The following is a 16685-nucleotide window of genomic DNA, read 5'->3' on the forward strand; positions in this document are numbered from 1 at the left end:
CAGGAGAGCAAACGAAAAATTGTCTTACCTTAGATAGCCCTTGGGAAGCAAAGCGGGTCCAGAAACCGGAAACAACTTTTCGGTTGTTGTCACTACACAATTTCACAACACTACAACCCACGGTCACATTTTTCCACCATTTCCATGAACGCACATATTAAAGGCAACATTTTCAGCATTCAACTAAAATGTTGGACAATAATATTGTTTATTAATACATAATCAGGTAATAAATTGAACAAATATATCTAAAATTCCGCCCCATTTCTGAAAACCCATGGAGGAAACCGGAAGACGCGAACGGGTAAAAACAAAACAAAAGCATTGGCGCAGCGCGCGTAGTCCATTCACTGTGGGATTCTACAACTAAATGATGGCCAAAGTAAAAAGTGTAAAAATAAATCGTTAAATGGGCTCCGCTTCCGCACAATGGATATACGTTTTGCATCACGCATACGTAATAGGTAGTTTGACAAATTAAATTTCCCATGGAAAAAAATAAATTGAAAATTTGAATGAATGCGATTTGATGCATCAGCCCGAATTTTATACTGCCACACAACACAGGAAAACCGCTGAGCACTAGGCTGAGCACTAAAATGTGTAAGCCCTACTCATAAGTGCATAATTTCCAGACCACACAAAAATGTGTTACAGTTACACATTCTCAAAAACAGCTCGTACACTCGTCTAGATGCGAAATGTCGATATTTTTTTTGTTTTCCAAGGTCACTAGTAAACCTAGCTGGATTGCTGTACAAAAATTTTTGCGCATTCAACGATTTTGCGAACTAGGAGCTGATTTTGTGAATGTGCAAGGGTTACACATTTTTGGTGTAGTCTGGAAATTATGCACTTTAGTGTTGAGCGGCGTTAGCATGAATCAATTTGAAACTTATTGCTTCAGAAATAAATTCAGAATTAAAAGAATTAACTAAGTTTGAAACCTTGAAAATATATGCAGAATTTTACTGCCTTTTTTATTATAGACACTATAGATTTCATAGACTCGCGGAGACATGGTTGAGCAATACGATTTTAGTGTGTTTTACCTTGAATTTAGAGTGTACCAAGCAAATATGACGTCACGCAATTCATTGTTGCTATTGAAATCGTGACGTCATGCTCGTTTGGCTACACGAACTGACAGTTCGTTTGGCTACAGTTGTCTACGTCTCCGCGAGTCTATGGAATCTATAGTGTCTATATTTTTTATCAGTATCCGGATGGAAGGGATAGGAATCTGATTCTGTTTTGTTGTTATGAAAAATCCGAAAAATCCCTACCATCGGCAACACTGCCACGCCAAAACGTCAGTCCCCCGCCAGCGCGTTGCCGTCTGCCTCTGTCATCATCAACCATCATCGTTTTTCGTAAAAGAAACGCGAAAGTGAAAAGATTGCGGTCGGTTTCGGGTCGTGAAAAATGCATCCCAAAAGTGCATAAAAGTCGCGTAATTCCGTTCGAAAAGTAGTTCTTTCCGTTGCCCGTATGCAAGTGAGTAATGGGGAAGTGAAGTTGGGTGGTTTACGTTGGGATTACGCCAGAAAAATGCATTTCAAAAGTGGTGGGGCCAAGCCTATGATGCGTCGTGAGAAGTGAAAATTTTCGTCTGCTTCAAACATGGAGGATGTCGACCCGATACGGTTTCCGAATGCGAATGTATTTTTTTTTGTGCAAATCGATCGAGTTAAAAGTGGTTGAATGCGAGTGATCAAATCGAAATCTGTGATTCTTGTAGCGTTTAACGAATTGATACCGATTTCAACAAAATTGAAAAGTGAATGGTGGTGCATTTAATCCCGTTTATCGAATTATGTGAAAGGGGGCTTCGATGAAGACGTGAAACATAACCTCAATATGCAGATAATCATCATTGTAATTGTAATTGAATTTATTAATCATACGTGAACCATCTTGTACATTTATCGGGTCAAGGAAACTCATTGGCTGTGATCATCCTTGAGATGACGAAAATCTTTGTTTTCTGTGTGTCTGACTCGCATACAAAATAATTGCTTGTGGTAGAAAATATACTGCTTTACATTGATTGAGCTACTGGAGCAATAAATTATTGAACAATTACAGGGTTTATGGAAGGCTAGGTGAGTATTATCTTTATATTCTTCTGACAGTTTGCGATTGGTAATATCCTTGACAGACACACGATTTTTGATTCACAAAACCATCTTATCCTTTCAAATTCCATCTGTTATAAACGTTTTGGTTTATTTCTTTACTTATTGCGCGATATTCATAGTTTTTCTAACAAAATCATTGGTATCAGTAGGTTGACTCACTTTATTGTTATTGTTATTGGAGAAATATCTTTCCATTCCTTCAATATTGCTGACTATTAAATAGAACTTCAGAACCTCTTGAGTAAATTTTTATACCAGTTTCTTTTATCCCATATAGTTCAGCTAATCACTGAGAAGCAAGCCAAGTTGCAGTTGCCAGTAGAACTTTGTAAGGATTTTTTTCTTGTAAATGAATTTTGAAGTGGAATCTTTGGTAAACTTTCTAATGGGATGAATAGTGCATTTGCTGGATATCTAGTGCATTAATTGTACCGGCCTTTGGTATTACAAGGGAAAATGAAGCGTGGATCTCTAAATGAATTAGCATATTTATAGAAACCTAGCTGTCCCGGCATACTTTGTCTTGCCCGGTTGTGGTAGTTTGATAACTGTTGAGGTCATTGCAGATTGGTTTATTGGTTTATTGTTTTGTTGTCTAGATTGGTTTTATTGCGATCGGGTTAATTTCTTCCCAACTCATAAAAAAATCAGTAATTTCACAATTTTCCTGATTTTTCTTAACTTTTACTACTTATAAACACAGTCACCATAAATACAAATGATAAACAGATAAGAATAACGAGACTTCACACGCTATGTCCAAAAGGAAGTATTATGAAAAGTGAATGTACCTCAAAATTAATTCGCTAGAACCATATATTTGGACCTCTAGATTCAGAAGATGTGTGGTTAAAAATCATCCATCTTGGGTTTTTTTCCCATACATTTTTATATGGGACGAAATTAACCTTAAAATGACTTTTTTCGATATTTGTATGGGAAAATAGGAAAAAAAAAATCAAAAATGTCAAAAAACCCAAGATGAAATATTTTAAACCGCACAGATTCTGAAACAACAGGTCCAAAGCTACGATCCTAGGAAATAACATTTGAGGTACTTTCGATTTTCAAAATACTTCCCTTTGGACATAGCGTGCTTCAACAGGATGTTTTGAATTCGATTTTGCTATAATATACGAGTTAAATTTTAAAATAAAACGTTTACTAGCACAAAACTTTCTTGTCAAAGTTAGCTTTCCCAACCCACTGACAGGCATTGTTGTCAACATGTCTTTTGTTAGAACGGCCCCAAAATATGCTGATCAAACGAAATTGGACCCCTAATGTCTCTACTGTCACTCCATGCTATAGGTATAGGCGTGTCAATGGCGTGGCTTTCAGTGGCGTCTCGTAACCTCACTTTTTACCTGTTCAACGACCCTAAAACTTGCAATTGCGGAGGATTTAGGATCAGAATCAAATTGCAAATGGACGGAAACGGCTATTCTCGTCATTTTCTACAAATTATAAGCCAATTTGTTGAGAAAATTCAAGAATTTACATTCGTTGAACAGGTACATTTGGGGTTAGGGAATCGCCACTGCTATTGATACATTACATATTGATCTTACATCCCAAAGATCTTCATCATGGAAGCTTTTGAAGAAGCTTGACCTCTACCAAATATAATAAACTAGCTGTCCTTCTTCTTTTTTCTGGCCAACTAGCACCGTTCGGCGCCAGTTGTGTTTTACGTCGGCTGGGTCTAGGAGCTAAGCCTTAAATTCCGACGCCCCAGGGAGACACCTGAGGACCCTACATATCGAACCCATCAACACATGGGCCGGGACCTACGGCTTTACTTCCTATCCGAGGGAAGACGTGATCACGGATTTTATGTCTCAGAAAATCCCATCGGCGTCGACGGGAATTGAACCCCGACCGACTGGGGTGAGAGGCAACCACGCTTACCACTACACCACCGACGCCGACAACTAGCTGTCCCGGCAAACTTTGTCTTGCCAAGCTGTGGTGGTTTGACAACTGTTGAAGGCATAACGTCACCGCACTCTAGATTGGTTTCAATTCGATGGTGCTGATTTCCTTCCCAGCTCATAAAAAACAGCATTTTGTCTACTTTCTTACATTTTTAGTTCACTTTCCTAACTTTTCTTACATATAAACACAGCCACCATGAATACGAATCTAACTATGCAAGATTCATTCTGATCGGTTCAGCCGTTCGTGACTTTTGTTGCCTCAAAGGGAAGTCAAACTCATTTTTATATATATAGATATTAAGTATTTAAACATCTTTGCCTCTACGGTCTGTGAAGACTTGATGGAACTCTGATCTGGCGAATCTCAGGAAACAATGTAGAAAGAGTTGGAACAGACGACGTTCGGCTGGTTTGGAGGCTTTCAGGTCGGCTCGCAAGGCCTACAAGAAGCTGAACGATCCGGCTAGAAAACCCTTTGTACAAATGTTTCCAATTTGAGTGAATTCAGTCGGTTAAACAAAATTCTTGCAAAGTCTAAGGATTTCCGAGCGAACGAACTTCGTTTGCCAAGTGACGACCTAATCCAAGTTAAACATCTATTGGTCTTTTCACGGAAAGGCGATACCGTAATGGCGTTCGACCTCTGTGTCTCTTTGATTCTGAAATCGATGTGGCTCTACAGGTAAAATTTGTTGGAGTTGTTCTTGATTCCAAGCTCTCCTGGACACGTCACATTGTATTCAGAATCAAGAAAGTTTGTATCAGTGGGGTGACACGGCTGTCAAACTCGGTACATCGCCGCTCCACCCAACATCATTTTTGGTACGGCGCGTTTTGGTACCCACTTTCTGGTCGGTTTACCCTAACTTGCTCCTGATTTTCGGGTGTGTGGCTCGTGTGTTGCTAGTGCTTATTCCAGAAATTTCACATTTCAAACGAAATCGTTGTTTATGATGATTGTTTCTCTTTCCTTATCACTTTGCACGATATTATATGTAGCAGCGATGCAGTGTCGATGTTTCCAGCGCATTTTTTCTATGAGTTAAGCAATCAAAACAAAAACATTGGACGCCATGTTGAATTGAATGCTGGGTAGATGATTCTGGCCCTTCGTCATCCCCCTGGTTTGTATGGCCTCCCGAGCAAAGTCTGACAGCAAATCGAAAACTTATTTTGATGTTGTGATATTGCAAATTATGATTACTCAGGTTGATGTCGTTTTGGTCGTTTTAACGGTTAAAACATCAAAAATGAGAGCAGAAAAACGTTCCTGTTACAGCAAGTTGAAAACAATTCCTGCTATCAGTGATGGCAAATTGATTACTGTTTTTGCTATCAGTGCGAAAAAATGGAAAAATCGTTAAATTTAGAGTTTTTTCGAATAATATGGAAACCTAAATGCAATACGCTAATTGCACTGATGGTATATCATTAGATGCTTTATACAAGGTCGCCTAGAAGTTTTGAAATGACTTAAAAACTTAAACATTTGTAATTATTTTAAATGACAGCAAAACGATATCAAAATTTGAAATCGAAATTAATCAAGTCAATCTGATATCAAAATATGATATCAATTTGCTGCTGATTACAAATCGTGTTTTCGATTTGCTATCATTTTGTTGTTAGACTTTGCTCGGGCTACGAGCAATGCTGGCGAACCATTGGTACAATTTGGGGTCTAAAACCCAAGTATATCAAATGCTTTGGCACAACTGTTGTTCGACCAATTTTGGCTTATGGATGTCTTGTGGGCGTGGTAAATGGGCGAACAAAGAACGATCCAATCAAAATTAGGCCATCTCCAAAGGATGTGCCTAATGCCGATGTCTAGAGCTTTCTCTTCAACTCCCACGGCGGCGCTCGAAATTCTCTTTGACGTTGCCCCACTACACATTCAGTTTAAACAACAAACACTTTCTTACACTTACCGCCTATCGGTACTCGGTTTACTAGAGAAAACTTCTATGAACCGCAGATCAACACACACTTCGTTGTTTCCACTTCCGATGAATTGGGACAAAGTTGTCCTTGTTTCAAGTGATATTGCAAATGCTTGTAATTTTCCATATAGGACATTTTCCCACGTAATTCCCTTCCCGGGAAGAGTGGACATCTGGTTGTCTGGAGAAAAGTATTTCAGACAGCATCGTATGTTTGACTGATAGATTCCTTCTCGAGCTGGTGCTGGTATCTATAGATACTATACCTACTCTAGCAGAGGCGCCTCGTCCACATGTTCGACCTGTTCTTGGAACGGGTATAGGCTGAGAATAAAACTCGCAAAATATTCTTTAAGTAGATATACCAAAAGAATAAACTAAAGGGTGATACGGTCAAAATTTGGTCACACAATTTTTTTCATAACTTTAGATTGCGTACACCAAAACAGCTGATTTTTGGACCAGTAATGCTACATTATATGTAGCTTATACCATAAAATTTTCATCAAAATCGGTTTAGTATTTGCGGAGATATTGTGAATCCTAAAAACTGCAATTTTAAAATTTTGTACAAAGTGGATTAAAAAATAAGAACACATTTTTACTCTTTTTTTTATAGAGCCAGAAATACTGAACCAATTTCAATGAAAATTTTTCTGTGTGTAAAGTATACATATCAAAATGTTATGTAAAAATTTCATTCAATTTGGTTCAGCCGTTACAAAGTTATATTTGTTTAGGTGGTCAAATTTTGTCAAATTTTGTCGAGTCAAGTCAAATTTTGGTCACACAATTTTTTTCATTACTTTAGATTGCGTACACCAAAACAGCTGATTTTTGGATCAGTAATGGTACATTATATGTAGCTTGTACCATAAAATTTTCATCAAAATCGGTCTAGTATTTGCGGAGATATTGTTGAACCCTGAGATCCGCAATTTTAAAATTTTGTGCAAAGAGGATTCATACATTTTTACTGTTTTATTTATAGAGCCAGAGATACTTAACCGATTTCAATGAAAATTTTTCTGTATGTGTAGTATGCATATCAAAATGTTGTGTAAAAATTTCATTCAATTTGATCCAGCCGTTACAAAGTTATATTTGCTTAAGTGGCACCCGATCAGGTTTTTTCATATTCAAACTGCTACAACTTTGAAAGTATTCATACAAAATGGCTCAAAATTTTACTAAGAACGTATTTTCATAATAGTACTATACTGTAAAATTTTGATAAAAATCGGAGCAGTATTGGTAGTTCTATAATCAAAATTGTGCTTTATTGACCTTAAATTTCCGAAAATTTACTATGGAGCGCCTTTGTACAAAATTTTAAAAAGGTAGGTCGATGGTTTTGTCTATATATCAACCAATACTCAATCGATTTTGATAAAAATTTTATGGTATAAACTACATATAATGTAGCATTACTGGTCCAAAATTCAGCTGTTTTGGTGTACGCAGTCTAAAGTTATGGAAAAAATTGTGTGACCAAATTTTGACCGTATCACCCTTTAAATTTAAAACTCCCACCGCACATATCCCATAACAACTTGCACACAAGGCGCTAACATCGTTCCCGGTTTATGAAGAACGAAAGACGACTCCAAGCCATCCACCGGCAGAAACCATATAACAAGAGCATGCGAGAGCCAGCCTTGCGCAGCTCTCTCTTGCTCGACTCTTCGAAACTACATGCCACCGGTTCCCCGATTCATGCGAACGATGGATGCTGTTCCCAAACCAATCGTTTCCTCCCTTTTTTGCCACCGAATGGCAGTGTTCATTCGAATTCATTTCACTTTACTCTGTCGCTCATACGTTCCCTACTCGTCTAGAACCACACTGAACGAAACCCCCCGCCCAAGATCGACTGAGAGGCGATACGATCACGCCCCTTAACGACATTTGGTCGGAAAACGTATGGTCCTCTGACCGAATGATGTCATCTTAAAATCGGATGACAGCGATATGGAAATAGAATGTCGACCATATGGTCGAGCAACTTTGTTTTTTAGCGATTGATAACAATAATGTCACCGCTATCTTTTTCAAAAAATTATGTGCTTGGCCAGGGTACCCTTGCGGGCGGGCACCCTCTTCAAAAAATATGACATGTCCAAGATAGGACATGCGAAGAATAATTGTCAATGTCCCGGGTGTCACGATCAAGGAACTTGTTACGCTATCGATGAATAAATTTGGTGCATCTGTGTTGCCCTCGCCCTGCAACTAATATTCATTCACATAGCGTGCGTCGGCTCATACGCGAATAAGACTATCGTCATCCGCTTTTTGGGATGATTGCCGTATGACTGATTCGTCATTCGAAAACACGATTTTGGTAATTTGGACTGGATGGTCGGACAAATCAGTCGATTTCGGGATGGGGTTTTCGTTCAGTGCAGCAGCAACGTTGTCAACGTTTCTTTCCATTTTTCACTTCCCGCCTGCTTCTCACGCGTACACGCACGCTAAGCGCAATCGACTAAAGTCTTTAAAATCATGTTGAAAATTTACAGTTTTAGAATGCTAAAAAATGTATGTTGTATCGTTGTTAAAAATTAAAGCATTATTAAACAATATCTAAAAAAATGGAATAAGGAACATTCATTGCACAGTATTTAAATCAATTTAAATAAATACTTTGCCAGCTATGCTTACCGATCAGGTTCTCAAATATGTGTAAATGATTGTTAGCATGCTGCTCGGTATACTCTTCAGAGAAAAAAGCGATGGATACCAGAGGCACACAGCTAAACGCAAAGAGCTTCTTCAGTGGAAAGTTTACATGTGTGTAGCAAAACCAGAAATGAATGAAAGCTTGGATTGTGGCTTCTCGGCTTGTCGTTCTACGTAGGCTGAGAACAACTTGCGCAGCTAGAGCACATTTTGGCACACCCAATGTCGTGCGCGCTTGTTATGCATTAGGCACCCTACACACTACTCAAACCGTTTGACCAACATTGCCACCGCCCCCTGGTTGGTCGAACCAGCGAATGTTTCTGCAACCGTATGACGAACTGCCAAATCGTGTTGCACCAACATGTCACTTTGGTTGCACCAACATCATCCCCCATTTGAAATCGCACTATGTTTGTGCAACAACACTACACACGGTACGATCGGTTCGTCAAACATTGGCTCCGCCCACCATTGGTTTGAGTAAAATCAAACTGGTTTGATTTTTGCCAACCAAACCATCAACCGTCAAATCGGTTTGACGAACTGCCAAATCGGTTCGTCAAACAGCATCACACACGGTCAAACACAGCACCAACTCAACCACCAACCTGGGGGCGGAGTCAATGTTGGTCAAACCGTTTGAGTAGTGTGTAGGGTGCCTAAGGTACATCCAGCGTGGATGAAGCTGGGGGTGCCGAATGTGCTCTAACTCGTTGGCAACGGTTTCCAAATTTTAAATTCGAGGTCATGATACGAACTAAAACAATTTATGGAGGTGGAAATTTCGTACATTTGCGGAAAAGAGAGCATGTTGGACATGATTGAAAAAAAAAAACAAGTATCGTCGGTGTGTGAAGAACGTTAAAAAATGACGTCCACCGAAAATTGATTTTTCTAAAAGTATGTGAGATACCAAACTTCGGAAGTCGCTCAAAGGCGCCTCTGAATGCGAATCGCATCATTATTTGCGATGAAAATGCGGAAGATATTTTTCAGAAAATGGTTAACAAACAAGAAGATAAAAATCAGCTTATGTTAAAAATCACAATATGTACTAAAACAAAAAAAAAACAGCAAGCATAGTATAATATAACTCTAATGTGTTTTCATTTAGTAAAATAGTAATCTGTAGAACAGGTCAGTCTGCTAGTCACGAGACGCCTCTGTACTCTAGTGAGCAATAAATAATGAACAGGTGGTGAATCTGCAAGTTGTACTTCCGGAATTCATCTAGGATTAGTCTCAGAGTAAAAAAGACACGGACATCGTCTTCAGCCAGAGGCTATACAGACTGAACGAAATACTAGACAACGGACACGACACACATTGCGAGCACCAGTTGATACGAGGAAGAAACATTTCTTCCAAAAAGCCTCATCACTCGGAGTGGGAATCGCACCCTCACCCCATGATATATATGGTACGCTTGGTGACGCTAACCGCACGGCCACGATCGGTCTTCACTAAATCCAGCTAGGTATTCGCCGACGAAAAACCTCTCCAACGGTCTGAATCTGTTAAAAAAAATACGGGACAATTTTTTGTACGCCGAGAAAGACTCACTCATCCGGGTTTATTTTTATGCCTATAAGAATTCATACGCTTATTTGTTTTTATGTACAGAGAAGTACATTCTCAACAAGTTTGCTAAAAACAGTTTTAAATTGTATTTAGTGAAGGTTATACATCTCGAAGTCACTTTGGTATGTACTAATTTTTGTTAGGTACTTCTTTACATTTATCGGGAAAAGTATCTAGGTATATCACTTATTGGTTTCGTGTTTCTGTCAAGAATATACCATATTGTACCTGTTTGAAGGATATAAAAATAATACCATTTATCTTATCGATTTAGTTCTAGAGTTTCGGCATATGTATGTTTGCTTTAGTTTCGCATCATTATAAGCAGTTTAGGTGGTGTTTACAAAACAAAACTACGATATTTTCCGTTCATTTTAAAACGTGGAATTTATAAACTTTCAGGGTTCCCCCAGCGTAGGGTAATTGGTGAAAATGTCGGTTCATTACAAATTTAAAAGCGCACTAGATTTCGATACCATCACCTTCGATGGGTTGCACATTTCGGTGGCGGACCTCAAGAAGGCCATCATCCACCAGAAGCGACTCGGAAAAACGATGGATTTTGATCTCCAGATTACCAATGCGCAAACCAAGGAAGGTAAATAGTCTTTTTTGGGTGGGAAGGAATGCAGTGTTTGTACGGTACATAACGAGACGTCTAATTGTGAATCGACAGAATTCAGCGAAGAAGCTGCACTAATTCCGAAGAATACCTCACTGATAATTGCGAGAATTCCGTTGAAGAATGCCCCGAAGAAGAATTGGGTTCCGAAGGACGACAGCAACCAGCAGCAAACGGTAACCTCGCGGAAGGGACATGACAGCGCCTCGGCTGCCGTTCAGTCCAATGTGGATCTTTCGACGATGAGCGGAACGGAGGAGGACAAGATTCGTGAGATGATGTTCCAGAGTACGGCCGAGTACGATCCTACCAAGTGAGTGATGATAGCCTAAGGATACCTAATGGAAATCTAGACTTAGAATTTGGAACAAGGCTGCAGTGTTGTCCTGGTGCGGGTGCATTTGTATGTTGCTACCTTTCTGTGTCATGCGGGTCATCATGATACTCAAATAAACGATAAACCAGCCCATAACATGCAGTTGTTCATGTACGTACTGACATTCACATTACACTTACACATTTTCAGAAGCTTTTTTACGAAATAACAAAAAATGCGAGAACATTGTATGAAGAAAGCGGCTCAGTGTTCGCTCAATCATCAAAATGGAACGCTTTTCAGTTAATACTACAATGTAGTAACTACGTGTCACCACAATAGATCAAATAAATGGTCGCAGTGGTATCATGTCCCCAACACAGGAAAAAAAACTACGTGTCATATCCCTATCTGAAGAAATTAAATCTATTTCATAGTGAGCAACTCTCGCTGAGACCGGCCCACTATTTATACCCTGTAGTTAATAGTTATTTATCCCTTTCGTGACAAACCAGCACAATTGTACTGTTAAGCAATAACAGATTTGCATATTTTTTCATCTGTTTAGTTTTTGTTTTATGTGATGTAAACTGTTTTAGAAATCGATATATTACTTATACTTGTATGTGTGCAAACAAACTTTTGATTACGTTGCACGTGAGATTTACCACAAAAAGTGGACAAAAACCGTAAAACATGAAAAAGTTTTATCTGTCACATATTTTATATTTTCGATTTTTCTAAGTAGTCAAAGCTAGAAATCGAAAAATGAAGAGTAGTTCTTCCAAATGAGGGACAACAATTGTTGTTTGTTTTGGGAAACCTAAGAGTTCTGAAGAGCTAAAGTTGAGCAATTTGTATGGAGATATCACTTTTTTGTGCAATGGGATGCAAAATGATGTTTTTACAGAACGAGTCGAACATTTCTGGCATTCGATTTGAATGAGTCGTAAGTTTGCTGTGGATTCCTATGTAGATTCGGCCTATTCTAATCGAGTTTCAGATTTATCCTACGAGACTGGACGCAACATGACGATGATGCTGCCGAGCAATGCCTTTAAAGCGCGTTTGACAGATCTCCTGCTCGATTCGAATGACATTGACAGTAAATTTAAAATTGCAATTGGAACATTTCGTGTTTTTGCGAACAATATGAAAATCGGTGGTTGTGAACATTGTGAAACTAGTTTTTCTTCATAAATTTAAGATGGTGGCCGAAATCAATATGGCCGAACCTGTAACAATAAATATTAGCTCTTCTTTTCAACAACATTTTGTTTGGAGAGACTTGTTGGAGAAACTTTCAAGATATAACAATTTGAATAAGCCAACAAACAGTCTATTTTACGGGCTGATTTTATGGATGAAAATTTGACAAGAGGTAGTGTCACTACCACGTAAAAATCAATATCATCATCAAGATTGTTGTCGGTTCGTAAAATGGCTCATTACAAAAATCGAGGCGTCCGCAAACATTGTTGTAGCTTTAACTACGTAATAATTTCCCTTTCTTTTTTGGCAAGGACTTTCAGAAAATCCCAGGGGGAGCGACACTAGTTTTGCCAAGCCAAAAAACCTCAAAAAAGCTGAAAAAAGTAGCTAAAACCCGCAATTTTTTTTGCGGGTTTTTTCGTTTTTTTCGGCCTATTTTTTGGGGGTTTTCGGCTTGGCAAAACTAGTGTCGCCCCCCCCCCCCCCGGAAAATCCCCACTTATTTTTCTTAAAACAAGATGTAAATAGTGGGCCGGTCTCAACAAGAGTCCATACTTATATTTATCCTAAATCTGTTGTTTTCGACTTTCAGAAGCTATGAGGAAAATTTTAGCGAAATCGTTTTAGTCTAATGGGGGTGCTCAACGAACTTGAAATTAGTAGGAGGAAAACTTAATTAAACGCACGAAGAAATAACAAATTTCAGATTTTTGCTGCTAGGTAGCGTTGCAATTGAACGCTTAATAACTTTATACATAGCATAACTGACACTGAGGAAGACTACAATTGATAGTGTAAATATGCGGATAAGCATTGAAGGACGGAATAACCTTTACCTTGTGGCAAAAATCTAAAACGTGTCATTTTTGCATACAACTGATCAAGTTTCAAATTAAATACAAATTATGTATTCTTGAAGTTTTTTTCTACGACGGTAATGGTACTGCGTTATTTCAAAAATCGTCGTAAAAAGTCAAGTCACGGTAGATGTAAAAAAATTTCAGGAGTTTCATGGGGGTTTCAGGATGTTTCAGGGGAGCTTCTACGGACGTTTTAAGCGGTTCCAGGATGTTTCAGGGGTTTTACATGGGGTTCGAGGGAGTTTTAGGGGGATTTCGGAGGCATTTTTGAAAGTTTTACAGAGGATTTTCGGTGGGTTTTAGAGACGTTACACAGGCGTTTCATATGCGTTTTCGGGGAACTCGTAGAGTTTTAAGTGCGTTGCATGCGGTTCGAAAAGGTTTTAGGGGGATTCCGGAGGCATTTCATGAATCTTCAGAGGATTATCGGCGGGTTTCCGAGTCGTTACAGAGGCGTTTCATAGACGTGTCGGAAGGTTTCAGGTGCGTTACATGGGGTCCAAGAAGAGTTTAAGATATATCAAGAAGCTCCAGAGGCGTTTTCGGGGGTCTTGGGTACGTTGTAATGGGTCCGAAGGGATTTCAGGGAGTTTCGGACGATTTTCAACGGGTTTAACCCGTATGTGGCCAGCAGGGTACCCGGGTACCTTTTTCGATTTCAAATCTCGATATTTTTATGATTATTGAGAGTAGCAAGTTGAAACTCTGCTAGATCTTAGAACTCGTGAATATATATCTATTAATGGGGTTGACCGAATTCCCAAGTGAAGAGGGGCAGGGGGGGGAGGTTTCTGATTTTTTTTTTATTACGTGGAATGCCGGCAGGGTACCCGGGTATCCACAAAACTGAAATAATCATATTTCCGTCAATTTTTCACCGATTTTTTAAATTTTTGGCTCATTTAACTCAGAAACTCATTATCTATCTGGAAAATATGTGTTTGCGCCGATCTGATGACTGTAGGTTTCGGAAAATTTGGATTTTTGGGAGCATGTCCTTATACTATATTGACCCCCACATTGCTGAGTCTAGGATACCGTATTGTGGCTATTGCCAGCCATGGCCCCACGGGAAGCCTGATCCGAAATCGCAGCTACAAAGTCAACACGTTTTATGATCCCAGGCTGGTCAGATACTATATGCTGAAGCAATTTTAGGATTATCCAGCTTTCCACGCTCGCCATAATGGCGGATGCTATAAATTAATTTGACAGTATCTGTGCCCCAGTTGAACTGAAATAATTAAACAATATTCTTAGCAACCCTTGACTACCATGGAAAATGTTCTGTTGACCGGTAACTACCGAGAAAAATGGCAAGAAATCAAAAAGTGTCCAACAAATAAAATTTCTGATTTTATTGTCCTTATTAAACTATTTTCTATTTTAGGTTTTGTAATATAAGAAAATGACTGAGGTAAATCTTCCGATCGACCACCAAGGATACCACTTCAATAATTGAGTTAACCCAAGATCCAGACTGATGACCCCGGAGTAGTTGTACGGTCCTAGATTTGGACTGGCCTTCCTGGGTGGTACTCAAGACCTTCTACCTCCCGGGTCCAAGGGCGTGTTAGTAGAGGAGAGCTTCAGATGCGGGCGTAGGCACCGGTTTTGAACCAGTGTTGAGTGTGGGAGTCCGTAGAGGACATAGTGGGGAATTTCTTGAATAATTTTGCAGTTACGGAAGGAGCATACCAAAAATCCTCGTTTTTGCTGACTTTAAATAATCGAGTTCTTGCAGCAAATTGTATCCGCTTTAAACTACAGCTTTGAATATAATCCCTTATTGTCTCGTGGGGGAATTCTGGCGCTCAATTCCGTCAAGGAGTAGAAATGTTCTTTCATTGTTCATCACAATAAACTAGAAAAAATAATAGTTATAAGTGGCATTCCTCTCATTCTTTCGCATTTTTTTTATGAGTTCCAATTGGCACTACGTGAGAATCCCTTTGAAATTGCGAGTTTATTCTGGTAATATTCCGTGGGATAGTGATGTTGGTGAAGATATGACGGAACCACACCTCAAATTTTCAAAAGCTCAAACCTGGGGAACCGATAGTTGGATTGCGCTGGAAAGTTGATCGTTTGGTTACCCGCTGATGGTGACCAATCGATCAACTTTTGAGCGCAAACCGACACTCGGTTCTTCAGATTTCGACTTCTAAATAAAGAAATATGTTTGGTGTTACGGGAGATTTCCTTTCGGGATTATGAAGAAAAATCAAGCGACATCTGTCGGAGATTCCGTAAAAACTAAAGAATAATTAACATTAGAGACATCAAAGAATTTAAGCGTTTTTTTTTCCTACAGGGAGATACAAAGAATATTTTGACGAAAATCAATGGGTATCCTACACGGGTTTTCAGACGAAATCTTTAAATTCTAAGTAGATTTTGAAGATAGCGTTGGTGTCGTACGCAGGCATGAGAATGAGACTTTTTTCTGTTTACCGTTCAACGATACTGGCAGTAAAATAAAAACAAAACACCGGCAGCACCAATACCATCAGACGCCGCGCCGACGGCAGTCAAGCAGACGCTTGATGGTTTTCGCTTCCCCACGAAAATATTTATGAGCAATCATGCTGTGGCGGGTGATTGCGAAAAATGTCAAATATTTTTAACTGCTAATAACTCACTTGTTTTAATAAATAATTTAAATCTATTTGCACAAATAGCTAGAGCACTCTCCTAGCTTTGTGATGCATGTAAAGAAGTTTGTCTAAAAGCGGTTTGAAACGCAGAAAAATGCGAAAATGGGAGAGACAGAAATTTTTGTCGTCGTTGTGCTCGAGTACTGGCGCTCTCGCGCTTGAAAACCGTTTCGAGGAAGAAGGCTGCAGGAAAAAAAATGTTATGACATTTATTTTTCGAACAGTTTGAGTTTGGCTGGGCTTGTGATGTTCGTGTGGAAAAATGTCAAATGTACAGTCGGTAACCGTTTTTTCCAGTACATTTCTCATCCCTGGTCGTACGGTTACATTTTGTTTTATTCTCGTACGATGTGAGACGGTAAATTTGTTAGAGACAGCAACGTCCAAATGAAATCGGTGGGCAAAAAAGTGTCGAGCCAAGTCTTACGTTTTTTTTGGAAAGTGTTGGAGGTTTCAGGCTAGTTTAGTCCACCATGACTCTGATAAGTCCCAGGGTGAGACTGGCAGATCAGCGAAGCTTTGCTCCACCAATCCTGCTGGATTTTTTATCAATTTTCTCAACGCGGTCCTACCCCACGTCGACCACATCGCGAGCATACAACTGAGCGGGACCCTGTGGCTGCTCGCCATCTCTGTGAACTTCAAGATGACCGGGGCTGCCCGCCAAGTACGAAAGCATCAAGCCAAGCTCTTCGGTGGTCTTCTACGACTTCTACAGCCATCCGTGT

General features: G+C 39.3%; 1 protein-coding gene across 9 annotated transcripts in view; it reads left to right on the forward strand.

Annotated features, from left to right (window-relative positions):
• Positions 1-1339: 1339 nt before the first annotated feature.
• The window catches only part of LOC109418595 (E3 ubiquitin-protein ligase RBBP6), a 115128-nt gene continuing 99782 nt past the window's right edge, over positions 1340-16685 (forward strand). For 4 of the 9 annotated variants that reach the window (XM_062842241.1, XM_062842245.1, XM_062842247.1 and 1 more), the window contains exons 1-3: positions 1340-1497; positions 10693-10888; positions 10967-11225. In XM_062842241.1, coding sequence (XP_062698225.1) covers positions 10723-10888; positions 10967-11225 — 425 coding nt within the window. In that variant the 5' untranslated portion in view covers positions 1340-1497; positions 10693-10722. Of the gene's footprint in view, positions 1885-1913; positions 2106-10692; positions 10889-10966; positions 11226-16685 lie in introns of those variants that run through there. The other 5 variants (XM_062842242.1, XM_062842243.1, XM_062842244.1 and 2 more) reach the window with 5 other exon arrangements.

The sequence above is a fragment of the Aedes albopictus genome, chromosome 3, assembly GCF_035046485.1.
Source record: "Aedes albopictus strain Foshan chromosome 3, AalbF5, whole genome shotgun sequence".
Taxonomy (NCBI): domain Eukaryota; kingdom Metazoa; phylum Arthropoda; class Insecta; order Diptera; family Culicidae; genus Aedes; species Aedes albopictus.